The sequence below is a fragment of the Labeo rohita genome, chromosome 22 (genome assembly GCF_022985175.1).
Source record: "Labeo rohita strain BAU-BD-2019 chromosome 22, IGBB_LRoh.1.0, whole genome shotgun sequence".
NCBI classification, from domain to species: domain Eukaryota; kingdom Metazoa; phylum Chordata; class Actinopteri; order Cypriniformes; family Cyprinidae; genus Labeo; species Labeo rohita.
This window is the reverse complement of record NC_066890.1, coordinates 21,204,972-21,232,729: the sequence shown is the minus strand read 5'-3', so window position 1 is coordinate 21,232,729 and position 27,758 is coordinate 21,204,972. Positions and strand designations below refer to the sequence as shown.

Genomic DNA, 27,758 nt, shown 5'->3' with positions numbered 1-27,758 from the left:
CAGACGGATGGATGGACGGACGACAGATAGATAGAACGATAGATAGAATGATAGATACACCATAGATGGATGAATAGATAGAATGACAGATGGCTAGACAGATGATAGACAGATAGATGATGGATGGATGGATAGACCGAATGATAGCTAGCTAGATAGACAGATTGACAGATAGATAATGGATGGATGGATGGATGGACAGACGACAGATAGATAGAATGATACACCGTAGATGGATGGATAGATAGACAGATAGACCATATATATATAGATAGACAGACAGATAGATAGACCATAGTTGGATGGATGGATGAACAGACAGGCAGACAGACAGAAAATAGATGGATAGATAGATAGATAGATAGATAGATAAACAAGTTACAGTTTTATTTTTTTCTTTGACAGTAGCAGTATTATAAATCAGATTGATTATTGATCTGGACTGATTTGAAAATGTATGATGGGTGAGAGAGGAGCACATTTGACATTCGTAAGGCAGTCAAATGAACATTTATTTGAAGAATGCTTATCAAAGCAAAGACTTGATCTGATGGAAGAGGGTCCTGTTACTCGTTCGGGCTGAGTCAGAAAGAAAGAAAGAAATCAAAGAAGTCACCTTTAAGGCTGTTTTTCTAGAGAAAAGTACGTTAGACATGTCCGCACAACACTTGATACCCTATGAAGTGTCCAAACAAAAAAAACAAACATTTTGCAGTTACGAAAGAGCAACATTTTTTATCATGTGTACTTTTTTACATCCCTGTCCGCCCAACCAGACAATTATGAATCTTTAAAAAAAAAAAAAAAAAAAAAAAAAAAGAAAAAGAACGAAAATTAACATGCTTGTTTCCTATACATAGCAAGGCAAGAAAAAATAAAATAAAACAGGAAACAGAACATTCCTATGTTTAAAACAAATTAAAACATGGAAAATGAACTTCATTTATACAATTTCTGACCTAATGCACAGACAATATAAAAAAATAAACCATACCCTTAAGCTCCAATCATAAGGATTCACCAGAACAATACAAGATCAAAATTAAAATTGCCACCCCGGCTGATTATAACTGCGCTGTCAGTATTCACAACTGAAAAGTACAATTATTATGTTTTTATTGTCTTTTTGACTACATTCCTGATTTGCGATGCATTCTCATCCAAAACATACTGATCTGTTAACCTACGTACGTAAAAACCAGCCCCACTCCCCTGCATAAATGGCACATAAATGCTGAAAAACAAAATATTAAACTTAAATGGGACGCGTCGCAAGGCCGCGTCCCTAATGCACGTCTCACTTGAAGTACTCAAAGGCATTTATTGTCACATAATAATTCCATTTTGTTAACATCTAACTATTCCCTCACTCACACGCTTACACGCACGCACGCACGCACACACGCACGCACACACAAAAAAGAAAACTCAAATGTACAGTTCTAAGCTTTTATACAAAACCAGGAATGCAATGCCTCTGGTGTATAGTTAAGCATGAACAGAGAAAGCCCTTTTTACAATGTTTGTATTTTTGTCGTGTTTTGTTTTTATTCAGCGTCTGCGTCAGGCGCGAGATATGCGCCGAGCAGGTCCAGAGGGATTTCATCTGTAGCAGAACGTCTGTGCTGGTCGAACCGGCCCGGGAAGCCAGTCCGTAACGTCTCGCGCAAGGCCGGTCCGTTTACAGCATTACGTTTCTAGAGGTCCATAAGCAGCAACAGGTTCTGCTGGTTGATAAAAAAGCAGCGATTTGTGTCCTTTTTCATGGCCCCATGAACGCGAAGTGCCTCTCCGAAGCCGTTACACTGCTGCCGATGTACAATGTCCGAACGAATCAAAGGAAAGCGAGAGGAAACGTAAGAGAGAAAAAAAAAAAAAAAGGAGAGCGTGGACGCAACACAAACGAAATACATTTGGCTTGATAAACTAAACTCAAAGCGGACGTGGAAATTTACAGTCACTTGAGATAATACTAAACCGAAAGAAATCCAACTTGAACGAAACAACTGTTTGTATGTAATGGAAACATTTGGGTATTAATCGCAATACTTTGATGATCTGCACCATTTGATATGACGTTTTAAATATATAGAAACACAAACTAGTCAGAAGTTCAAATCAAAACATTTAATAAAGAGAGAAAGCATCAAAGGCTTGAAAAAAAAGTTCTTAATAGAATGTTATCGTTCGAATTTGCTGAGGCAAATTTTTTCAGTCACTGTTATAAAATATACATGATAGAGAATTCAAATAAAAGATAAAATACTTCAGAAATAATAATAATAATAATAATAATAAATGCCCCCTTCCATACGTTTAAATCGGTAACATGAAATAATCGCGACCCTTTTACTTGAGGAGGATGCCAAATATCAATACAAAGTGCATAAAAGCAGCAGCATAAGAGGGGCGGGATGTGGTGCAACCGTTGTTGAAGAGCAGAAGTAATTGGCTTTATAACCGGTCCGATGACACCGACCAGGAAATCCTTCAAATGCAAAATAAAAAAGGAACAGAAGTGGTGTTAAATGGGCGTTTGGCATTCCTCACAGTAAACTTGGGCCTTTAACTGCTAGCACTGTTCAGCACCTGATATGTAGATGCGACTCTCACCAATAAGACACAAGCAGAGCGCAACACTGTGGATATGGCAAACAAGTAAACAATCACAAACCCAACGTCCCGAACAGAGACTAGACCCGACGTGCTAAACCCATGGCGCAGCTGCTATCGAAAAACGATTTTTGATTCGTTGCTTTGCAGAACAAAAAAATGCGGATTCATTTCGAAACGACAAGCGCAGCAACACGTCCTTGATAGCGAGGAGGAATGAATATTTTTTTAAAAAAGGGAGCGACAAAATGAAAAGGAATTACGGAAATAAATTACACTTTTGTAAATTCGTCATTTTTTTGTATTAAAAACGTCTTGGATAATTATGTTCAGACACAAACCACCCAACTGCACTGGATAGGCACAATTCTAGAATAATAACAATTAATAATAATAATAATAATAAAAAGAACTAAAATTTGTTCACTGCTTCCAGGTCCTCTGTACAATAAAATCTTTTGGTTGTGGGATAAGAAAAAAATCTGGCTAAATAAAAAAAACAAAAACAAAAACCAACTCACATACAGTATGGCGGCAGCAGCAGCAAAAATGAACTTGTAAAAATGTTTTGTTTTTGCATACAACTGTTTTCCTGGCGTCGAATGACTTTCCACCCCATAATGACTTTCAATAAATTGGCAAAACGATTTTAAGAGCGCCTCTTCGAGAATCACTAATGTACATTAATTTTGGCAACTGAAGTCTAGACATTGTTTTCTACGTGGGAGGGTAAAGGGGACCTAACTGGCTATGATTCCTCCAACCCAGTTACGCAGTTCCTAGATATAATTGATGACGACGATGACGTCGTGTGGCGATTCGCTTTCCTCTTTGTACAGTGCGTGAGCCGCCTCAGACCATGGCGCGGTAAGGACCCTGCATCTTGAGGAACTGGATGATGAAGGAAGGGCCTCCGGCGACGATCTGCGGCGGGAGGTGGCTGAGGGGGCAGTTCTCTATGCTCATGATGGACAGCTTGCTGCAGAGCGCCAGCTCGAACGGCAGACTGTGCAGGTTGGGGTTGTCGTTCAGGTACAGGTCCTCCAGGTTCTCCAGTGTACCTGTGGGTTGGAGAGAGAAAGGCCGTAAGCAGGTGTGTATATATATACATATGGATGGGTGTGTGGTCGTGTGTGGTGGGATCGTACCGATCTCCTCAGGTAGGTGCTGCAGCAGGTTCTCTCCCAAGCCCAGGTACGTCAGGTTGGTCAGGTGACCGATTCCTCTCGGCAAAGTGGTCAGCTGATTATTGGTCAACACAAGTTTCTGCAAATGAATGGCAGAAATGAGTTTTACACTAAACACTATAACAGCATCAATACAGTTTGCCCCGCAGATAGGGCAATCCCAGAAAGCACCGCAACAAGCAAAATCATCCTTTATTAGAAATATATTTGTACTGAAATGAGGGAAAATTATATTTCAATACTTTTGCTAGAGAATATAAATTCACATAGAAGCATTTCCCCAAGAAACTTTGCATTCACTCTTAAATCTTTTCCATTCTCACATTAAACTATTGTGTTACCTCTCAAAACTTTTGCATTTCCCCCAAGAAACTTTGCATTCACTCTCAAAACTTTTGCGCTCCCCCCCAAAATTTTGGCTTTTAATACCTCTGCATTCCCCAAATAAACTTTGCATTCGCTCTTAAACCTTTTCTGTTCTCCCATTAAATGTCTAAGTTACCCCAAGAAACTTTGCGTTTGCCCTTAAAACTTTCGCGTTCTCTTGCGAAACATTTGCGTGCCTCCAATAAACTGGGTTCACTCTTAAAACTTTTGTTCCTTAATGAAACTTTGCGTTAAAACTTTTTTGTTCTCCTGTAAAACTTTGGCATTCGCCCAAGAAACTTTGCGTTCACTATTAAAACTTCAGTATTTTCTCAAGATACTTTGCTTTTGCTCCAAATACCTCTATGTTCCTTCAAGAAACTTCGCATTCCCTCTTTAAACTTCTGTTCTCACATAAAACTTTTGAGTTCCCAAGGAACACTGCATTTGTTCTTAAAACCTGTTTTCTCCCTAAGAAACTCTGCAGTCACTCGTAAAACTTTTGCATTCCCCAAGGAAACTTTGCGTTAACTCTTAAAACTTTTACATTTCCTCAAGACACTTTGCGTTCACGCTTAAAACTTTTGTGTTCTCTTGCAAAACTTTTGCATTTTCCCAAGAAACACTCGCTCTTGAAAATTTGCGTACGCTTACAAAAATTTTGCATTCTCCAAGAAACACTGCGTTTGCTCTTAAAACTTAAGTTCCCCCAAGAAATATAGTTTACTTGTAAAACTTCTGCGTTTCTCCAAGAACTGTTACGTTCACCCTTAAAACTTTGCGTTCTCCCATGAAACTTTGTGTTCGCTCTCAAAACTTTTGTTCACTTCTAAAGCTTTTGTATTACTCAAAGAATCTTTGCATTCATTTATAAAACTTTGCTTTCGCTCAAAACTTTGCATTGACTCTTGCAAAACTTTTGCAATCCCCAAGAAACTTTGTGTTCGTTCTCAAAATTTTTGTGTTCACTTCTAAAGCTTTCGTATTACTCAAAGAAACCGCGTTGACACTTAAAATTTTGCATTCCCAAGAAACGTTGCATTTTCTTTTAAAACTTTCTTTCCCCAAGAAACATTGCATTCGCTCTTAAAACTTTTGTATTCCCCCTAAGAAACTTTGCGTTAACTCTTACAAAACTGTTTTAGAGTTTTAGAGTGTGCAATCACTCTAAAAACTTTTGCATTTTCAAGAAACGTTGCATTTGCTTTTAAAAGTTTTGATTTCCCCAAGAAACATTGCGTTTGCTCTTAAAACTTTTGCGTTAATGCATTCCACCAAGAAACTTTGCATTTGTTTATAAAACTTTGCGTTCACTCTTAAAACCTCTAAGATCTTATGCAAAACTTTTGTTTCACTAAGAAATTTGCCGTTCCAACTTTAAACTTTTGCATGTCCCCAAGAAACTCTGTGTTTGCTTGTTAAACTTTAGTGTTCACTAACAAAACTTCTGCGATGAAAATAATTTAAGGTTGGAGGAAGTACTATTTCAATGCTTTTGTGAGAAAACACAAAGTATCTCAGGGGAATGCAATACTTTTGTATAAGATATAATAATTTCTTCTTCTACCTCATCTTTCCCCATCACCAGCCCCCCTTTAGGGGCGACATACAGTACCGCAAAGTATCAATAGACTTTTACATGAAGAACTGTTTTTTGTAAGTCTACCACTTTGTTAGCTTAGCAACATGCTAACAAAAGACTCCAATGAAAACAACTGCACTGCCTTAATAAAAGCTGCCTACGTAGACGAATGTCCTACCTGCAGATCCTTAAGGTAGGCAATCTCATTTGGGAGGGACTCCAGTTTGTTCTCCTCCAGGTCAAGTTCTCGCAGTTTCCGTAAGTTCCCAATCCCATGAGGCAACTTCTTTAAGAGATTGTTGGACAATATGAGGACCTGAAGGAACCAAAGGAAAAACGATGAGCCAAAACACACACATAACTACGTAACAGAAATGATTTTGCTATCATGAAAGTGAGGGATAGTAAAATACAGAAGAGCATGTCACCTCTAAAGAAACAAGTCCACAGATATCCTCTGGAATCTTGGTAAGCTGGTTTGTTGCCAAGTTCAGCTCCACCATACTGGTCCACGTCCCAAAATCCAGTGGAAGAGACGTTAACTGGTTGTCCTGTAAACACAGTTTTAAAAAAGGATGGAATAGTATTACAATTTTTTGCTTGGTCATGGCAAAACTAGCCACAATGACTGCTTACTGTTCCAGGTCAACCCTCTACCATATTCCTGTCCCTAATTATGTCTCCTTCAGGACAAATTTGTTACCCATATATCTTCAAAAATGAATGAGTAGATGTACTCGTACCTTCATATTGAGCTTGCTGAGCACTTTGGCTCGGGAGAAGATGCCGAAAGGGATCTTGTTGATACGGTTGTGCTCCATGTTGAGTGAGTAGATGGTGGAAAACTGGGACGGGCCGCCCACTGGGTAAGACTGGAAACAGTTTCGCGCCAGCGTCAGACTCGTCAGGTTCACCAGACTGGACAGAAGACCCTGAGGAGAAACAGACAAGGACCAATATAATATTTATAAAAGGAGACAATGACAAATGATATGAAACTGCCAATTGCCAATTAAAAGCTATAAAATAAGCTATATAACACACCTCTGGTAACACTGAGATGTTGTTGTTTTCAAGGTTGAGCTCTTCCAGCTCTCGGCACTTCGATAAAGATCGAGGGATTGCTGATAGACGGTTGTACCTCAGACCGAGACGGTTTATACTTGACAGGTTACCTAAAAGCGTAAAAGAACATGATACAACTGAACTCGCACCAAGCCAACAAACGAGCATGAGCTGTATAAAGATTCCACCTTGAGTAGATCCTCACCTATAGTCTCAGGTAGGTCAAGAAGTTCATTGTGCTGCAGGTCAAGGTTGGTGATCTGAGTGCAATTGCCGATCTCTTTAGGAAGGTGCTCCAGCTGGTTGTGGGCTACATCCAGCGTAATCAAGTTACAGAGCTCACCTATAACACACGCCGGCAGAATCATTGCAAATGAACACTGAAATTTCATGCACAACATGTAGCAAGATATTTGGTGTAATGATATTCATTTAAAAATAAAAAATGGTCAGATTTGTTTGCCAATCAAAAGACTTTTGAGGCTTTTGCCTGTCAATCATTGATGTCAATCAAAGCTGATATTAAGTCAATAATTATTTTTATGTTACAGCATATAAGCCTTAAATCAATGAAACTATAACAATATACTAATCTAAATAATAAAAAAAATATATATTTACATATTTATAAACCTATACCAGCACAGGAGAATACATTATCTTTCTAAATATGCAAACTGTTCATCGCAACTTCAAAACAAAAGTTTCAACCCTCACTCGGAGTTTGCATGTTTTGATGTCCACATGTTCTTGTTTAAGAAATGACAGTGGCTGTAGCATTTCTATCATAAAGAAGTGGCCAAATATTACAGATTAACTGGAAACAGCTGATACAATACTTAATGTACATGAATTATGATTATATTGCTTTATTACATTATGTATTTTAACTGTTTTGTTCAGTAAAACCATATAATTACTTCATTTTGATATTTTATGTGAACGAATTACTATTGCCTCATCACTATTATATGCACTTTAAGTCATTTTAAGTCTATTGTTGACTTAGCACTTTACCACAAAAAACAAACTCGATAACTCGTCAGAATAATCGACCAATTACTCGACTGCCAAAATAATAGTTAGTGACAGTATATTCTTCACTTAGGTCTTTTTTTAATAATAATAATAATAATAATAATAATAATAATAATAATAATAATAATAACAGTAATCTGTTTACTCGATTAAACATCAGAATAATCAACCGAATTCTCGATTACCAAAATAATGGTTAGTGAGTCTATTGTTCACTTTAGTCTATTTTTACAACCACCAAAAATAAATAAATAAATAAATAAATAAATAAAAATTACTCGATTAATCGTCAGAATAATCAACCAATTAACTCAATTACCAAAATAATAGTTAGATTGTTCACTTAGGTCTATTTCATTACCATACAAAACCCAATCAGATTACTCGATTAACTGTCAGAATAATTGTCAGATTATTCAATTAGCAAAATAATAGTTTAGTAACAGTCTATTGTTCACTTAGGTAATTTTTTTATTACAATAATTAAAATAATAATAATAATAATAATAATAATAATAATCTGTTTACTCGATTAAACATCAGAATAATAAACCAAATTCTTGAATGGTTAGTGAGTCTATTGTTCACTTAGGTCTACTTTTATACCTAAATAAATAAATAAATAAATAAATAAATAAATAAAGTAAGCAAATAAAAACTACTTGATTAACTGTCAGAATAATCAACCAATTGACTCAATTACCAAAATAATGGTTAGATTGTTCACTTAGGCCTATTTTTATTACCACCCAAAAAAACTGATTACTCGATTATTCGTCAAAATAATTGTCCGATTACTCGATTATCAAAATAATGGCTAGCAACAACCCTACTATTAAAACTGTTTTTGCAAGAAAAAATAGCACATAAATATTGTTGATATTGAAAATATTGTAGTTTTGTAAAATAGCACATAAAAAACACTTAAAACTTGACAAAAAAAGAAAATTAACTGAAATTAGATTATTTTAAGAAGTTTAGTATTTTAAGAAATACAAAAATCACTAATGAAATTTTAAAACAAAACTATTACAAATAAAAACACAAAATTACTTTGTTAAAATGAAAACTTACAGCTAAATCAAAATGTAAATAAATTCTACAACATTATAGAAACAACACTACAATAACACTGATTTATACATCACAGTATTACATAGCATAAACATGTATATTCATTTTGAGACCATTAGTGAAGCCAAATGTAAAAGCACAGATGTACAGTGAACAGTAAAATGTCCAATATTGACCAGTGCTAAAAATATTATATACATATACATATAATGTGTTTCTGAAACCACAAACATAATATGCTTTTTTTTTTTTAAAGGAGTAGATTCAAGCAAGAGCTCACTCACCGATCTCGGCGGGCAGCTGTTTAATCTTGTTCTCTCGGATGCTGAGCATGGTGAGCTTGGACAGGTTCTTGATGTCCTTCTCGACGGTGGTGATCCGATTAAAGCGCAGGTAGAGCGTGGTGAGGGAGGTGACGCGGTAGACCACGGCCGGGATCTCCCGCAGCTTGTTGTGCCGCAGGTCGAGCATCCGCAACTTCTTCAGGTTGTCCAGCGAGTCGGGCAGGCTGGTGAGGGAGTTCTCGCTGAGCGCCAGCGTCACCAGTCCCGACAAGCATCCCACCTCGGCCGGCAGGCTTTGCAGCTTGTTGCTGTACAGGTAGAGCTCGGTCAGCTGGGTCAGCTCCTTGATGGAAGAGGGCAACAGATGGATGGACCTCTTGGACAGGTCCAGCCGCATCGAGTTCTCCTCACGGCACTTGTTCAGCTCCTTGACGACCTCCGCGTTGCTGGATTTTTTGCGCGTGCTCGGCGGCGGGTTGGGACGCTTTATCGTGCTGTCCAAGGTGAAGGCCACCGCGGGCGACGCGCCGCTCGTGTCTTTCTTCCCGTCTTTGGCATCTTTCCCTTTGGTTTTGGATTTCCCTTCAGCTTTGGGTTCCCTCTCCTTAGAGTCTTTATCTTTGCCCAGAGTACTGCTCATGGCGAAAGCCCCGCTGCCCAATGGCACATGGGCCCCTCAGTCTCTCGCTCTCTTTCTCTCGCTCTAGTATTTTGTTCGCTATTCGAGGGCGTCGAACCAAAGGGAGGGGCGCTTACATCTGCGTGTGCTCATACATACCTGTGTTTCTTCACCAGCCTCGGTGGACCAAGCAGTCTGTACTCCCGCAGGGGTTAAAACTCCATCGGGACGACGCGTGTTCGCTGTAGTCGATGTGGCGAGGAGGCCAGCAGCCTCATGCTTGTTTGAACCGCACTCGTTCCCTCGGCTCGGCTAGAGCTGTTGTACACAGACGGCTCGCCGGGATTCACATCCTTTGGCTGTTGAACAAAACAAAGGGTTTGGGTTAAGACGCATCTTGCCGAGAATGACTTGCAGACAAAAGTTGCGTTCAGATTTCAGATGTGAGAAAGGTAAGAGCTTCCCTCGGTGACGAGCCGCTAACTAATAAACACACAGTTCCTTCCTGTATGCTCCTACCACAAGCGCTTTCAGGAAGAAGCGGCATCAGGCCGTCAATGGTCAGCCACTTCAGGCAATTAAGTGCAATTAAATCTCAGATCTCTTTCGGCGATGCATCAGATGATCCTCTGCTGGAGGATTTGCGGGAACTTATTAACCACCCTGGAAGAAAAATTACTTGGGGTGCTTTTACGCTAGGAAAAGCTTGCAAACCTTTCACTGATAAGGCGGCGTTAGAGCCATTTTGAGGATGTGGAAAAAGCCAAGCCACTTTAAATCAAAAGTGTAACTGGACTCGTCTGATTGCAAAGTCATACAGTTGGCTTTTATATTGTCATCAAACTAAAGCAAATTGTTTTAATGATACGAATTCACCCAAAAATAAAGGGCAGCGTTGGCTCCCAGGCTTGCTGAAAATGAGCATGATATAATGAGTTAAAGTATTAATTGAATAATCAGGGGAAAAAAAAAAAAAAATATATATATATATATATATATATATATATATATATATATATATATATATATATATACACACACACACACACACACACACACACACACACACACACATATAGGAAAACTAATCTCTAGATTAATAAAAAAAAATAATCAATAGATTAAATAAATTGACAAAATAATAGTTAGTTGCAGTTTTTTAGTTGGAAGTTTCTTTTTTACAAATATATATTTGCTAGATCTAATTTTTACTATTAAAAACTATTAATTGTCTAATTATTCTTTAATAACAAAAAGAGTTTTTACTATCAAAAACTATTATCTAATATAAAATCAATTTTTTTTACTAAAACTTAATAATTAAAAAAAAACTAATAATTATCTGTTATCTAATTTAAAAATTAAGTTTTTACTATCAAAAACTATTATCTAATAAAAAAAATCTATTCTTGTTCAAAAACGATTATCTAATAATTATCTAATAAAAAAATCTATTTTTTACTATCAAAAACTATTGATTAAATAGTTTTTTTTACTATCAAAAACTAATAATTATATAATAATCCCCTTTTTCACTATCGTAAACTATTAATTATTGGATAATTATCTAATAAAAATAATTTTATAACTATCAAAAACTATAAATTGTCTAATAATTATCTAATAAAAAATCATTTTTACTATCAAAAGCAATTCATTATCTAATATTTTTTTTATTTTATTTTTTTAACTATCAAAAGCTACTAATTATTTAATAATAAAAAATAAAAATTAATAATTATCTAATAAGAACCAATTTTTATTATCAAAAACTATTAATTATCTAGTAATTTGACCCTGGACCCTTTTAAAATTGAGATCTATACGTCATCTGAAAGCTGAACAAATAAACTTTCCACTTATGGTTTGTTAGGATAGGATCTGAGGGTGAAAAACCCGTTTAAAGTTGTCCAAATGAAGCTCTCAGCAAAGCAAATCAAAAATTAAGTTTTAATATTTCCAGAAGGAAATTTACAAAATATTGTCCTGGAACGTGATCTTTACTTAATATGCTAATGATTTTTGGCATAAAAAAAAAAAAAAAACGATAATTTTGACCTATACAGTGTATTGTTGGCTATTGCTACAAATATACCCGTGCCACTTAAGACTGGTTTTGTGGTCCAGGGTCACAATTATCTAATAAAACATTTTTTTACTTTCAAAAACTATTAATTATCTATTAGAAATTTAGAAAGAAAAAAAAAAAAAAAAAAAAAAAAATGAAACATGTTTAATTTATACCTTTAGTGCACATTTACTATGACAACCCTAAAATGCATTTCTAAAATTAGCGTTTATAAAGCCCAGTGCAACTGTTTACTAGCTCTTAAAAAAACAAAGCAGTTTTGCACTGGGTTTCCATCAATCACAGGAACAGAAGCTGCGTACCTTTACCTGTGAGACGCCTCAAAATGTTCATTAAATCACAAATGACATTCAACACCCAGTAATCCAATCAAAACCACAACCAGCCCCAAACAGGCAACGCCTCAGAACTCTGCGAGATGCTATCTTTGCATAAGCATGTGTTCCTCCATCCTGTATTGTGCAATTCAAAAGCGTGTGCGCAGCTGAAGTGCTCGGCATGCGCGTGCCTAGTCCAAGCCCAGATCAGAGCTGCAGAAAGGTTAATGCCGTGGGGAATAATCTTTGGGAGTGCTCTTCAAAGCTCAGGCCTCCCGCAGGTCAGAAGACCTTTATGGCCAAAGAGTCCGGCTCGTCTGCAATAAAAATAATAATAAATATAGCTGCAAGCTATATTTTCGCATCTTGTGAAAAAGTTCCCACAGGTATGTTTTCATCATGAGACCAGGTTGGAAATTTAGCACTGCGTCACATGCTCAACAATGGATGCGCTGCAGTGAATGGGTGCCATCAGAATGATAATCCACACCACTACAGTCCGTCAATAACAAATCCATCGTTAAGGCATTTTTAACTTCAAACTATTCCTTCAGAGCTAAAATAGTCCATAATATTTGCTTTCTCCGGTTAAAAAGTTGTCTCGTCTGAATCAGGAGCGAAATATGCACAGATCAAAGACTGTTTACTCTGGATGTAATGGTATTATCAATATCGCAGTCGCACATGCCGATATGAAACGATAGGTTTTTCTGGACAAAAGGTGTAATTTTTAAAATACATTTCAACTCCTTATTCTAACATAAAAGATCTTTAAAGTTGTGTTTTGGGCCATTATGCTTTGGCCACAGTATCTGTCAAACAAACTTAAACCTGAAAGCGCAATATCACTGTTAAAAAAAAATAAAAATAGTTGTTTAAACTAAAAATAATTTGTTACCCTGCTGACTTAAAATTTTTAGTTTAGTCAACTAAAATATTCCAGTTGTCACATAAAATTAACATTAAGTAAATTAAAATTTTAAGTTGACTAAACTAAAAATTTTAAGTCAGCAGAGTAACAATTTATATTAAGTTTTTGGAAGAATTTTTTTTACTGTGATGGCTTAATTGCTTCATCAAGTCTATTTTTGCAGTGCGTTTCATAGGGAAGCGCACACTTCGTTTAGGTGATCAGCTCGTGATCCGGTATTTTCTGCGCCTCAGAACGGTTCTGTTCACAGTGAACTCGTTTATTGCGTGTGCTGTGAGTTTAGTGCGTTTCGGAAAGCTTGTAACCCTGGTGTTGTGGTAGAAATTGTCGAATTTCATTACATTATGCATTTCAGGGTTTGTACAACCTTTGAAAAAGAGAAATTCGTCAGCGCGACAGCCTTGTGGGCAGCTATGGCGTCCCGAGTTCAAATCCCAACTCAAGGACCTTTCACAATGTATCTCTCTCCCACTTCCCTTCCTGACAGTTCTGATCTGTCTAATCCTAATAAAGGCAAAAATGGCAAAAAATAAAACTTTAAAAATAGAAAAAGAGAAATTCAAGCACTTTTCTATTAATTTCAAGCATTTCACACAACTATTTCCAGCACTTTAAAGCTCTAAATTGATCCAATTTGAATGTTATTTTTAATGGGATGACCAAAATATACTTTTCTGGTTATCAAACACTTACGTAAAATTTAAAAAAATGCATCAAATCACCAATATAACCCGTAGATGGCAGCAGAGGAATGCTTACTGGCTTATTAGCCATTCATGTCTACTTTTTTCCTTGTATTATGAAATTTTAAAATAACTATTACTACATAAATCAACTCATCAAGAAATCAGATTGCCGGGTTTTTACACTTTTTTTGCGTATGAAGTAAGAAAAGTCACAAAGTGCCTTGAAAAACACAGTTTTGCGACTAAATCACACCTAATCACTGAGGTTGGTCAGTTCCATATAGAAGAAGAATAATGCTATGTTTAATAAGAGTAGAATATATACACTTTCTATATAAAAATTTGATTTTGCACGTTACTGTTGTTGATAAGCTTAGTGCTTTACTGTCAAACATAAAATAAACAAGAAATGAGCATGTCATATTATTAGTAACTGCACTTATTAATGCAAATCAAAAGTAATTTTATGATTAAGAGCCCTGCAATATATGGCTAATATAGAATTTAACTTTAAAATGTACAAAATTTCATCCTTTTTTTATTATTTTTTTTTAAATATCTATAAATTATATATATTGTGGACATCCCTAGTGTTTACACTCCGAAAGAGTTTTAAACAACATTTATCTTGATGGATTTTGATGTGAGAGGAAAACTTTTTCACTGGAGGAAGCATTATTATGGATTATGGACTTGTATTTTGACCAAAGTTAAAATATTTTACATTTAAAATGCCTTAATGATGGACGTGGTTTTTACAAAAACACACTTTTTTGCATCGCAAGATGTTAATTGATGGACTGGAGTGGTGTGGATTACTTGTGGATTATTGTGATGTCTTTATCAGCTGTTTGGACTCTCATTCTGACGGCAGCCATTCACATTCATTGGTGAGCAAGTGATGTAATGCTACATTTCTCCAAATCCGATAAAACAAACAAACTCATCTACATCTTGGATGGCCTGGGGCTGAGTAAATTTTCAGCCAATTTTCATTTTTGGGTGAACTATTCCTTCAGTGTGTCAAACATTAACTGACCTCCACTACTGCTGAATGTGTAACTTTGTTTTTCCTGAAGCTCAGACAAAACAACTTTCAGTTTCATGAACTTCCACCGACTAATCTCGGTTACATCTTGAGGTGAGTAGAGTGCAAGAGTAAACTGCAGCAGTTTCTGCTGACCCGTGTCTTCATACGCAGTCAAAAAACCCCCCTTTGTTTGCATTGTAAACAGGTCACTTTGTCAGCCACTTTGATGCATTTGTTTCATTGTGGGATTTGTGTGTTTCTACTGTCAACTTTAGATGCTGACACTCTTATACCGTGACGACGGTCTTTTAAATTAGATACAGGTAAGCCCGCACGACTTCAGATAAGCTCCCAATAAATCCCAAAGCTGTAATATTTCGCAGAAAAGCCACTTGATACCACTTCTGCGTGAGCCACTGGTTTCGCAGAACAAGTCTGCCATGAGGGAAGAGCGAAGCAAACCAAACATTTGCAGATCAATATTTAAACAAACACAGAACTCCGTCCAACTAAACACATACAAACAAGACAAAAATCACTTTACTGGTTTTCAAAACGTGGGCTATGGTAAATGGTAGCCATCTAATGGTAGCCCTTTCTAAAAGGGATGGGCAATCAGAAGTGACAGTAATCATTGATCATGAAAGTACATTAAGCATGGGACTTTTGCAGCTTATCAAAATAGTTATCATCAATTGGAAATCAGTAGCAAGCACGCACAGCTAATTTTGTCCCACATGTGGTGCACAACCCCAAAAAGCAGCATCAAAATGCAAGGTGACAGCCAAACACATTCTTCTGATGAAAAAACGTATGCACATATACAGATGCATACAAAGATTGTGTAAGACAGTGGAGTACGTGAGTAAACAACCAAAATGGCCGAGCATACTTTCTACTCGTTACTTCATTGATATGTCTGTTTTAGCTGATTTTTGTTTTTTTTTTCAGTTTAATTAAACTTAAAATATAAACGTTACATTCAGAGTTCTTTATGCATGAGTCTAGATTTTAATGCTGCAAGTAAAGATTTTCTTATTTTATCTATTTTGATTCTGACTGATTAGTCTGTTGATTATTTCTTCAAATGATCAATTATTCGATATAGGCAAAAATCCAATATCGTGCATCCCTAATACTTAATGACACATCCGGTGTGCGACAGATTCAACAGTCACTAGCATGCAGCAGCGGCTTCCCCGAGTCCTGTAAAGCATTTTATTTACTTAGGGGGGTGCTGTCAGCCTACTTGTAAAGAAATAGAAGTAAAATACACAAATAACATTAAGATTGTGTTTCAGATTAAATAAAACATTAGTTGATGTTATCAAATCATGAGTATGTTTTGATTTAAAGGTCAGAAGCTTTAGCTTACATGAATTAAAAAAAAATAAAAAAATAAATAAAAGTAATCCAATCGCAAACATGACACTTGTAAATTAAAGAGTTTTTATGTACACTACCAGTCAAAAGTTTTTGAACAGTAGGTCTCTTCTGCTCACCAAACCTGCATTTATTTTATCTAAAGTACAGCAAAACAGTAAAATTTTTAAACTATTTTTACTATTTAAAATCACTGTTTTCTATTTGAATATAGTTTAACATTTAATTTATTTCTGTGATCAAAGTTTTCAGCATCATTACTCCAGTCTTCAGTGTCACATGATCATTCTAATATGCTGATTGCTGTTCAAGAAACATTTTTATTATTAATATTATCAATAATTAAGCACAGCTGATATATTTATAAAATTATAGAAATTAATACTTTTATTAACAAGGATGCTTAAAATATATATATTTTTTTATTTCAGATAAATGCTGTTCTTATGAACTTTCTGTTCGTCAAAGAAACCACAAAAGACTCTACAGCGCTGTTTTCAACAACAATAACAATAAATGTTTTTTAAACACCACATCAGAATATTGGAATGATTTCTGAAGGATCATGTGACTGGAGTAATGATGCTAAAAATTCAGCTTTGAAACCACAGGAATTAATTACATTTTAAAAACATTTAAATTGAAATTATTTTTCTATTTATTATTATTTGCAGTTATTTTAAATAGTAAAAATATTTCAAAATTGTACTGTTTTTGCTGTACTTGGGATCAAATAAATGCAGGCTTGGTGAGCAGAAGACACTTCTTTAAAAAACATTAAAAATCTTACTGTTCAAAAACTTTTGACTGGTAGTGTATATATTAAAATTATTTCATTATTCATTAATATGAAATATATAACAAAAAAACTTAGTTACTGTTTAATTCTAACAAGTAAGTTTTTGTTAAAAACTAACCAAAATTAAAAATGATTTATTTATAATCTATAAGTACATGAGAGACTTGATGTTGTTACCAAACGAAAGGAAATGTGTTGGTATTAGCATTGGTCAATACATTATTTGCAAAAAAGGGTTAAAATCTAAAATACTTTAAAAATGGCCAATTTTATATAAAATCAATAGGTCGAAAATATTTGCACACCTAAACCTAGGGTGACCACCTGGCAATAAGGCTGTTGCAGGACATAGTTGTGATTTTGCGGGACAATGTGGGACACGTGTGAGACAGATACATTTTCTACTGTTATGCTATGTAAATACTGATTACATCCGTTGTCATATGCGCTGATCTATGTTTCTGTGCGCATACATGCAAACGAGAGAAAGCGTGTCTTTTTTATGAGAGTGAAGAGAATCCACCTGCGACAGAAGAGATTTGTGCTTGCACATTTTGATGCATTACAATAAAGCGCTGCAGACATTTGTCATTAAAATAACGCCACAGAAACCGCCTCAAACAATCTTAAAATAAAAGGAAAGTCGTGTCTAAAAGCTGCATATTTTTTTTTTTTTAATTGGTTAAAATGAGTGGAGAATATCTTGTTTTTCCATGTGCCCTCGACCATTTTTCAATGGTGGTTTTAGATCACTCAATGAGGTCCGCAATTTTTTTTACGGAGAAACCTGTGCCGCTATGCCGCAAAAAGAATAAATAAAAAGCTTTCTTAAAAAGGCAAAAGAATGCATGGACGTTTTCTTAATATGATCCTTAAAAACCAAAAGACTGATGAAAATGCGGGACATTGTCTCAATATACAATGTGCGGGACAAGGGGTGAAAATGCTGTGTGGTACAACTCAAAGCGGGACAGGTGGTCACCCTACCTAAACCTAGCCTTGAGTGGGGTATAACCAGATCTTACGAAAAACGTACAACTTCATACGAATTTGTCAAAATGTAAAATAGTTACGCATTACAACAGATCTTTTGCTATGTGACTACATGCATCTGCATGTAACAAATGAATGGGAAAAAATTCATAGAAAAAATTTAAAGTGGGGTCTTTGTCAATGCATCAGCTGATTGGATGCTGAAATGTGGGCGTGGCACTCAAAAAGTGGAGGAAGATGAACGTCAGCTTGCAGGGGGCGGAGTTCAAAACTGACTAAATGATTGGACAAGTCCTGCATACATCACCAGAGAGAAGTCTGACATTTTCACCAGACATCAAAAAGAGTTAAAAAAAAAAACAAAAAAAAAAACATATGCATACATTAATTGAGGTCACGGTTACAATTGCATGATTAAATAAAATTTCTGAAATGTTACAGCTATAAATCTGTTTCAAAATCATCTCATCATTTGTCAAAAGACACAACATTTTTCCCAAATATTACTTTATAAAAAGTGCTAAAATAACTGTTAAGACAACACTTCAACTACAAAAGCACTAAACTGCAATCAAGTGCACATCTAGATTGGTGCCTACACAAAAGACAAACCAAGCCTACAATATTGATCATCAGCTGTAATGTAATTATCAGCTATTAGGCAGTGCATCTCAAATGAAACATCCGAAGCACAGGAAATAAAACAGGATGGTTAATATGCAGAAAAGCGAAGCGATTCTGGATGTGTGTTGTGGGCGAAGACTGTTGAACAGCACTGTAAGGCAGGGGTCATCCTGCACAACTTTCTCCTAATCTTACATCCGACTGCAGGAAAAAAAAAAAAAATATCTTTCTTACCACGCTTCAAACACACTTACATCAGCTCGCAGAGATGATGCATCTGATATTTATGAAACACATCCCCAAATGCGCATCAATCCCATCAAGAAGCAAATGTCTCTTTTCTTTTTTTAAACACATCCAAAGATGGATGTGTGCAATAACAGCATGCTGTGTGATTTTGCTAAATATGACAATTTCACTTGCTCAGCTCTACAGTAGGATGTCGGCTTTAAAACAAGGCCAAGAAACCCACAGAATACTTTCAAATTAGGTTACAGATGCACTTTTACACGCACAAGCATAAAGCTGAATAAGAACAGAGAAATTTAACTGACATTTAAGCACAATCTCTTAAAATCAAAGACTATTTTTCACTCTATGCAATGCACTGTTATCGCTAGTCCTTCTAAGAACTGACAGCATGCACTTACATTATCAATAAAACCACAAAAACAACAATTATGGCTTTGCACAATTCGTTTTAAGTTCTTAAAATGTTTTTGGATGTAGATTCAGGGCCTAAATATGCAACCACAGACATTAACGAATCAGCACAAGCAGCCTCATTTAGTTTACGAACAGACCAGATAATTAACCTCAAGCACATTTACAAGTATAATAAAACGTTTAAATATGGAAAGCAATCAAAAATCAGTATTATCTGGTATGTGAGGGGGCTCAGAGTGCAAAGCGTCTGTTTTGATACGGCTAACTAGCTAACCATTCCTTGCTATGAAACCACATAAACCCACACAGCTGTCATTATTGTCGACTTACGTTACACTGGCGACTGAAGAAAAAAATAACAAAAACACGCAGAGCACATTCGCCGTGTCGTGATACATAACGGCACATACGGACAGCTCGAAAGCTGGCTAAGGAAATCTCTCTGCTAGCATTAGCCACCCTTCAGCTGCGGCTAACAGGCTAGCAGCATTAGCCCCGTGCGAGCTCACACAAAAAAACAGCACAAAACATAAATGTCACCTCACGCTTCTCACCAAACGCGTACATTTGAGAATGAGCGGTCTCATCTTGACGAAAAGCGACTCGGTTCCCGTAGCTGAGGACGTAAACGCTCGTTCTTCTTCTCAGACAGGCCCACCGTGAAAACAAACTGTCATCCGCCGAACGGTACTCGGAGCAGCCCGAGCTCAAAGCGGGAAGAGCTCAATCCGCAGCGAGTGCGTGCGTGTGCGCGTGCGTTAGTGATGGAAAGCCCGAGTCGCTTCGGCGAATCGGTTCTTTCGAACGGCTCGTTTGAAAGAATCGGTTCGAAGAAACCAGAATCAGCACATTCACCATGTTTGTTTTCTAAACGGTTGCTATCCACCGTTTCTTTCCGTACGAGTGGGCGCGGCCATTTGTACATTTTATTTTTAATGTGTAAAAAACAGCCTCCAGGTATTTTTAGCTGTACAAAACAGCTGTTCCGCGGTTTGATATTGCACATTGGTGTCTTACCGTGTTATATAATATTATTGTCTTAATTATGAGCACACTTGTTTGTAGTGCAGTCTTACCATTTTAAATGCATGTTAACTGCATTCATTTCCTGTAGAGGGTTTGCACTTAAAGGAGAAGTCCACTTCCAGAACATCAATTTAAAAATAATTCACTCACCCCCTTGTCATCTAAGATGTTCATGTCTTTCTTTCTTCGGTCGTAAAGAAATTATGTTTTTTGAGGAAAACATTTCAGCATTTTTCTCCATATAATGGACTGATATCGTGCCCCGATTCTGAACTTCCAAAATGCAGTTTATATGCGGCTTCAAACGATCCCACATGCGGTTGTAAACGATCCCAGCTGAGAAAGAAGGGTCTTATTTAGCATAACGACTGGTTATTTTACTAAAAATAATACAATTTATATACTTTTTAATGCCGAATGCTCGTCTCGTCTTACTCTGCTTGGACTGTTTTCAGTTCGTGACAGTTAGGGTATATTGAAAAACTCCCATCTCATGTTCTCCCTCAACTTCAAATTCGTCCTATATCGCTGTTTTACCTTTTTTGTTAAGGGTGTTTGATCTTCTTTGCATGTTCACGTTGCAAACACTGGGTCAGTACTTCTGCAGCGATGTAGGATGATTTCAAAATGATTTTTGAAGTTGTGGGAGAAAATACGATTGCAGTTTTTTGACATACCCTAACTGTCTTGAGTCAGAATCACTGATCTATAATAGAGATATATATAGATCAGTGGTCAGAATGCACAGAGTTCAGGGAGAGAAAGACAAGACGAGCGTTTGAGATTAAAAAGTATTTAAATTGTATTTTTTTAAAATAAAAATAACAATTTTTCAACCCTTCTTTTTGGCTGGGATCGTTTGAAGCCACATTTAAACTGCATTTTGGAAGTTCAAACTCGGGGCACCATATCAGTCCATTATATGGAGAAAAATGCTGAAATGTTTTCCTCAAAAACATAATTTCTTTACGACCGAAGAAAGAAAGACATGAACATTGGATGACAAGGGGGTGAGTACATTATATGTGAATCTTTGCTTTGGAAGTGGACTTCTCCTTTAAGTCACGATTTGGTCAGTTACCCAGATGTGCAACCATATTGGCGATACTCGGATGTAAACAACAGCATGGATTGCATGGTTAATGTACTACTGAATATGTTGTTCTGCTAATTTATGCTGTGTAAACCATAGGAAAAAATGCGTGGAAGTTGCTAAATCATATAGAGAAGGACTTAGTAAGCAGGAAATGGCGCAATATTTTGACAAACTAAAGTTAATAGGTGGCAAAGATATACACAAGCAGTATTAATTAAAGGAGAAGTTTACTTCCAGAACAAAGATTTACAGATAATTTACAGATAATTGAAAAATGCCCATCTTGTTTTCATCTTTAAATTCAAAATCTTCCTACATCACCGTGTTTACCTTTTTTTGGCGCGTTTGATCTTCTTTGCATGTTTATTTTATAAACACTGGGTTGGTACTTCTGCAGCGATGTAGGACGATTTCGAAGTTGGGGAAGAAAACAAGATGGGATTTTTTTGACATACCTTAATTGTATTAACCCGAAAAAAAGAGAGTTTACACAAACATAGACAAGACGAGTGTTTGAGGTTAAAAAGTATAAAAACTGTCAATTTCGAAAATGACCGATTGTTTCGCTAGATTAGACCTTCTTCCTCGGCTGGGATCATTTAGAGACATTTGAAGCTGCATTTAAACTGCATTTTGGAAGTTAAAACTTGGTGGCACCATTGAAGTTCACTATATGGAGAGAAAGCTTGAAATGTTTTCCTCAAGAAACATAATTTCTTGTCGACTGAAGAAAGAAAGACATGAACATCTTGGATGACAAGGGGGTGAGTACATTATCTGTGAATTTTTGTTCTGGAAGTGAACTTCTCCTTTAAGAAATGAACCTAATATTTCAGCTACCTGACCGGAAATGAAAAGAACGAACACGAATGCTGTCAAGATTCTTGCCCTGGAAATTCTGTTTCAGTTTGGCCAACCACAAACGCCTCAGTTCCTCAGACAGTTTTTTGCACTCTTGCACTCTTTCTGCATTAAAGAAAAAGATGGGCAGGTCTTACTATGAACAATTCATCTGTGCTATTTTGACCTTGTATTGTTTGATTAAAATGCCATAATGAGATCTTCCGGTTACAGACTACTCTTTAGTGACATCAGTGTTGCCAAGTCTTGTTGTTGCTGGTAATCAAAAGCCCAACTGTGTTTTTTCCGCATTTTTCCCCTCTGTCGAAATAGCATTCCAGGGAGATCAATGATTTATTCTGCTTAAAGGCATGGCAGGTGATTTGGTTCAAAAAAAATTTTTGTTATGCTAGTTGAAAATCTCTTCACATCCTGATAGCAATCACTACGTTAAGTGGTCTAAATGTATTCATTAGGGCTGGATGATATGACCTAAAATCAAAATCTCGATTAATTGAACGTTTTACCTTTTACGATTAATGAATGATTATTTTATTTTAATAATATTATTAACAACTGCTAATCAAAACTAGTCCAATTGTGGGGGTTTTTTCCCTCTGTTGAAATAGTATTCTAGGGAGAGGTCCTTGCACACTCAGTCCGAATTTTTTTTCCAAATTGTTTGCATGTTAAAAAATAAATATGAACTCTGAAACTTTCCGTTTTAAAAAATTCAGATCGGGTTCAATTTTTTGCATTTTTCACATCAATAGCAAGCATTTTGAGAGGTGTTTTGACAATTCAGAGCCACTGTACAAGTGAATGCCAAAATCCAGAATGGCATCTGACAAGTTTATCCACTTCATCTCACAGCACAAAGCATTGTATGACAAACAAAGTGCAGAATACAAAGAGACGGAATATAAAGACCGACTGCTAGTAAAGCATCAAACTAAGCCACTGACATCATTGATAAATAGGTGCAATTCTTCTTCCTCTCAGGATTGGATTAACCCAATGTTTCGTCTTTATTTTTATCTTTTTAAAAAGAGAGAGGAAAACAAAATCATCCTCACTGCTTGAAGTCTCCATTTTGTATTGTTTTGCGAATTTTTCGCAATGGATACATTAATATGCATCATATCCAGGATGCAAGATTTCTGTGCATGACAAATCTTTAGGATGACGAATACGAAAAAACGCAATCCTCCACCAACAGTGTGTCTCATCGTGTCACTGGTTAGCCTCTGGTCTGTATGTGCGCAGCAAAGTTGCCAGGTTTTCACACTCAAAAGTAGCCCAATTATGTTTCAAGGGAGTCCCTCGGTAAAAAAAATAAAAATAAAAATCACACTCCGGGGTGTCAAATACACATTTTTGACAGGGTTTCCCTGGTAAAATTAGCGTTTCAGGGGCTAAATATCACATTATTGTGGTCGCTTCAACCCGTTGACATAAAAACAACCCTCGGCAACAGTGTTAAAATAGCCCAAGTCCGCGGGAAAACTGCAAACTTGGCAACACTTGGCGTGCGGGCATGTGTTTTGGAGGAGGCGTGGCTTTGGAGAGTGATTTGCAGGAAGGTTAGGATCTTATGCTTTCAGAGCTAGCTTGCTATTCCTAGCCTCTCTTCGAAATCGCCAAAGCTACCATATTTTTTCAATTGTTTTCAATGGGAGCACTGAGCATCTTTTTTGCGCTAAGCACTCAAGTGTTTTTTTTTCGCCACCGAGAGTTGAAGAATGTTCAACTTTGGGTAAAACGCAGCACTCATCACTGTCACTTTTTAGTCAGATTGGAGAAGGGGCAGGACTAATACCGACCAACCATCACACCCTGCTTGTACTATGACTGAACAACAAGGAAGTTAATATCACTTGTCTCTGAATATTTATGTCTGTACCAGATAGAATTCCCACACTACAACAATAACGTTATTAAATGTTTGAAGAAACATTCCCTAATAAAATAAAGTAGCTACTTCTGCTTTTATCACGATTTTTAGGCTATGTTTACACTAGTTCATTTTCGTTTTAAAATGACTTTTTGCTACAGTTGCACCTGTCATTTACACTACTCCGGCGTTTTCGACCCTCGAAAACGGAGACTTTCAAAAACGCTTCAGACCCTGTTTTAGTTTGAAAATTTCCGGGTTGTGTTTCAGGCTACATTTACACTAGTGCGTTTTCTTGCTAAAACGCTTAACTTTTGCTACGGTTACACTTGTTGTTTACACTTTTAGTTTGAAAACTCTGGGGTTGCATTTCAGGCTAAGTTTACATTAGTGCATTTTCGTTTTAAAACGCACAACTTTTGCTACAGTTGCACCTGTCGTTTACACTATTCCAGGGTTTTTCGACTCTCGAAAACTGAGACTTTTGAAAATGCTTCAGACCCTGTTTTAGTTTGAAAACTTCGGGGTTGTGTTTCAGGCTACGTTTACACTAGTGCGTTTTCTTGTTAAAACGCATATCTTTTTCCAACAATTACGCTTGTTTACACTACTCCGGCATTTTCGACACTCAAAAATTGAGATTATTGAAAAGACCCCGTTTTAGTTTGAAAACTCTGGGGTTGTGTTTCAGGCTACGTTTACATTAGTGCGTTTTCGTTTTAAAACGCATAACTTTTGCTACGGTTGCACCTGTCATTTACACTACTCTAGGGTTTTTCGACTCTCGAAAACTGAGACTTTTGAAAATGCTGCAGACCCCGTTTTAGTTGGAAAACGTCGGGTTGTGTTTTAGGCTACGTTTACACTAGTGCGTTTTCGTTTTAAAACGCTTAACTTCTGCTACAGTTACACCTGTCATTTACACAACTCCAGCATTTTCGAACCTTGAAAACTGAGATTTTCAAAAAACGCTTCAGACCCTGTTTTAGTCTGAAAACTTCGGTGTTGTGTTTCAGGCTATGTTTACACTAGTGCGTTTTCATTTTAAAACGCTTAAATTCTGCTGCAGTTACACCTGTCGTTTACACTATTCCAGGGTTTTCAACTGTCGAAAACGGAGACTTTCAAAAAGGTTTCAGACCCTGTTTTAGTTGGAAAACTTCGGGGTTGTGTTTTCAGGCTACGTTTACACTAGTGCGTTTTCTTGCTAAAACGCATAACTTTTGCTATGGTTACACTTGTTGTTTACACTACTCTGGCGTTTTTGACACTCAAAAACTGAGACTACTGAAAACGCTGCAGACCCTGTTTTAGTTTAAAAACTCTGGGGTTGTGTTTACATTAGTAAACTGCTAATTAATTACTGCTACATTAGTAACTACTGCTAATTAGAAGCACAATTGCTGAACTGTGTTGTATGTTGCATACAGACTACTGACTGAACAGATATGTCACCCTGAACCACAAAACCAGTCATAAGTAGCACGGGTACATTTGTAGCAATAGCCAAAAATACATTGTACGGGTCAAAACGATCGATTTTTCTTTGATGCCAAAAATCATCAAGTAAAGATCATGTTCCATGAAAATATTTTGTAGATTTCCATCTGTAAATATATCAAAACTTAATTTTTCATTAGTAATATGCATTGCTAAGAACTTAATGTGGACAACTTTAAAGGCGATTTTCTCAATATTTATTTATTTATTTATTTTTTGCACCCTCAGATTCCAGATTTATATATCAAATAGTATCTTGGCCAAATAAGGCTTTTTATTCAGCTTTCAGATGATGTATAAATCTCAATTTCAAAAAATGTACCTTTATGACTGGTTTTGTGGTCCATGGCCACATATTTAGAAGTGTAAAACAAAAATGTTTAAATAAAAACGTCACTTGTATTTTCACAACAAGTGTGTTCCGGTGGGTATTTGGACTCGAGTCTGCGAATGAATCGCTTAGGCAAACGATTCAACCTGTTTTGTTTTTGCCAACCAGTTCAATCAATTCACCGAAAAGATCCGATTCAAGAAACGACTCGTTCACGAATCGCACATCGCCAGTGTGTGCGTGAGCGCGCAGCAGCGGTCGTGCTCTACTGTCTGTTGAGCTGACACTTATGAAGGTATATTTATTTTCGTTTTATTTTTATTTTTCTGTTGCCATGTCTCTTTCTTTTCCGTCATTCCTGCATTCACTTCAACATATTTATTTTTCCTTAAATAAACATGTGTGCTGTAAGTATTTTATACGCTTTCGCAATATTGCAAATGCTAACAATCATGCCAATAAAGCTTTGTTGACTCTGACGCTATGACCATTTTGGGACAAATCACTCTTTTGTTTACTGTCGGGTGGCTCAGACGCATTCCGCACGCATACTTGGCTTTCGCTGCACCTTTCTTTTTATTCCCCCACTCTCTCTCTCTCTCTCTCTCTCTCTCACACACACACACACACACACACACTCTCTCTCTCTCTCTCTCTTTCTTTTCGCAAGCCTACGGAATATGTAAAAAAAGAAAACACATTCTGCGCGCACACACACACACACATAAAGCAGCGGCCATTCCGGGACTGAACAAAAGAGTGCATTCAAACCCACCGAACGCGGACAGCGGCGCGTCGATCGCGCTCGGCCGCCGAACGCGGACGTTTATCGGGCCGAACATAAACCCCGCGCCGCGGAAGGTGCGATTCGGAGCCGCGTAGAGCCGTAAAAGTGCTTTACCTTCAGAGGTGTGACTCCGCCATCCTCGTTTCCTCCTCCTTTCCAGCAGTGCTGCAGCTCGCGCTCCCCTCCCCAGCGCGCGTCACACGCACGCATTACCGACGCGTCACGAGACTTCTGGAGCTCCGGTTTATTTTTGTTTTGGAAATATCGCAGCAGTGACAGACGCAATAAAATGCCCTGGGAGTGATCAGCAGAGATCAAGTGGCGTTTTGGGGGGCGGAAATGTCGTGAAGCAGAAGAACTGAAATATGGATGAACTGATTAAAGGCGTGTGATTTATTTTCTGTAATAAATGTGCAGATATTCAAATGTAGTTGAACACAAGTGAAGCAATGAAATTGAGAAATGTAATTTAATGTCGTGAAAAACACTAGCACACTTGCTCAAAAACGACAATAAAAAACGATTAATAATAATAATTACTATTATTGAGTGAAAAATGGCCAATATGTCTTAAAAACTAACAACAAAATAATAATAACAATAATAGCTATATTATTGTTATTATTATTATTAATATTAATAATAATAATAATAATTTTGGAGTGAAATATAACCCAAATTCAACAATAAAATAATAAAATAACCATAACTATAACAATATAAATAATAATAAATAAATGTCTAGAAGTAGGCATGTTTTATGTAAAATAACATTTCTAATTATTATTCTCTTTTGTTTTTACGAGTGAAAAATGACCAATATGTGTTAATAACCAATAATGAACTAATAATAATAATAATAATAATAATAATAATGATAATAATTGCCATGATAATGGTAAGTAGGCGTATTTTATGTAAAATAACATTTCAATTTT

General features: G+C 36.5%; 1 protein-coding gene across 2 annotated transcripts; it reads right to left on the bottom strand.

The window, feature by feature from the left end:
* Window positions 1–720: 720 nt before the first annotated feature.
* On the bottom strand, window positions 721–27,072 carry shoc2 (SHOC2 leucine rich repeat scaffold protein). 2 transcript variants are annotated; one of them, XM_051094740.1, is made up of 9 exons: window positions 26,935–27,072; window positions 9,210–10,187; window positions 7,019–7,156; window positions 6,793–6,923; window positions 6,492–6,680; window positions 6,177–6,299; window positions 5,927–6,064; window positions 3,762–3,879; window positions 721–3,674 (listed from the first exon to the last, which is right to left on the bottom strand). In XM_051094740.1, exons 2-9 carry the CDS (start codon window positions 9,847–9,849, stop codon window positions 3,466–3,468), a joined length of 1,686 nt encoding a protein of 561 aa, XP_050950697.1. In that variant the 5' UTR covers window positions 9,850–10,187; window positions 26,935–27,072; the 3' UTR covers window positions 721–3,465. The 2 variants fall into 2 exon arrangements, with proteins under 2 accessions (XP_050950697.1, XP_050950696.1); XM_051094739.1 differs by lacking the exon at window positions 26,935–27,072 and adding an exon at window positions 19,912–20,083.
* Window positions 27,073–27,758: the final 686 nt, after the last annotated feature.

Bases quoted from the DNA above. Each gene is read 5' to 3' on its own strand.
- shoc2 (XM_051094740.1), bottom strand. From the start codon at position 9,849: ATGAGCAGTACTCTGGGCAAAGATAAAGACTCTAAGGAGAGGGAACCC. The intron at 6,681-6,792 runs GTGTGTTATATA...GTTTCTCCTCAG, and splicing joins ACATCTCAGTGTTACCAGAG to GGTCTTCTGTCCAGTCTGGT. The intron at 6,065-6,176 runs GTGACATGCTCT...TGGTTCCTTCAG, and splicing joins GTGGACTTGTTTCTTTAGAG to GTCCTCATATTGTCCAACAA.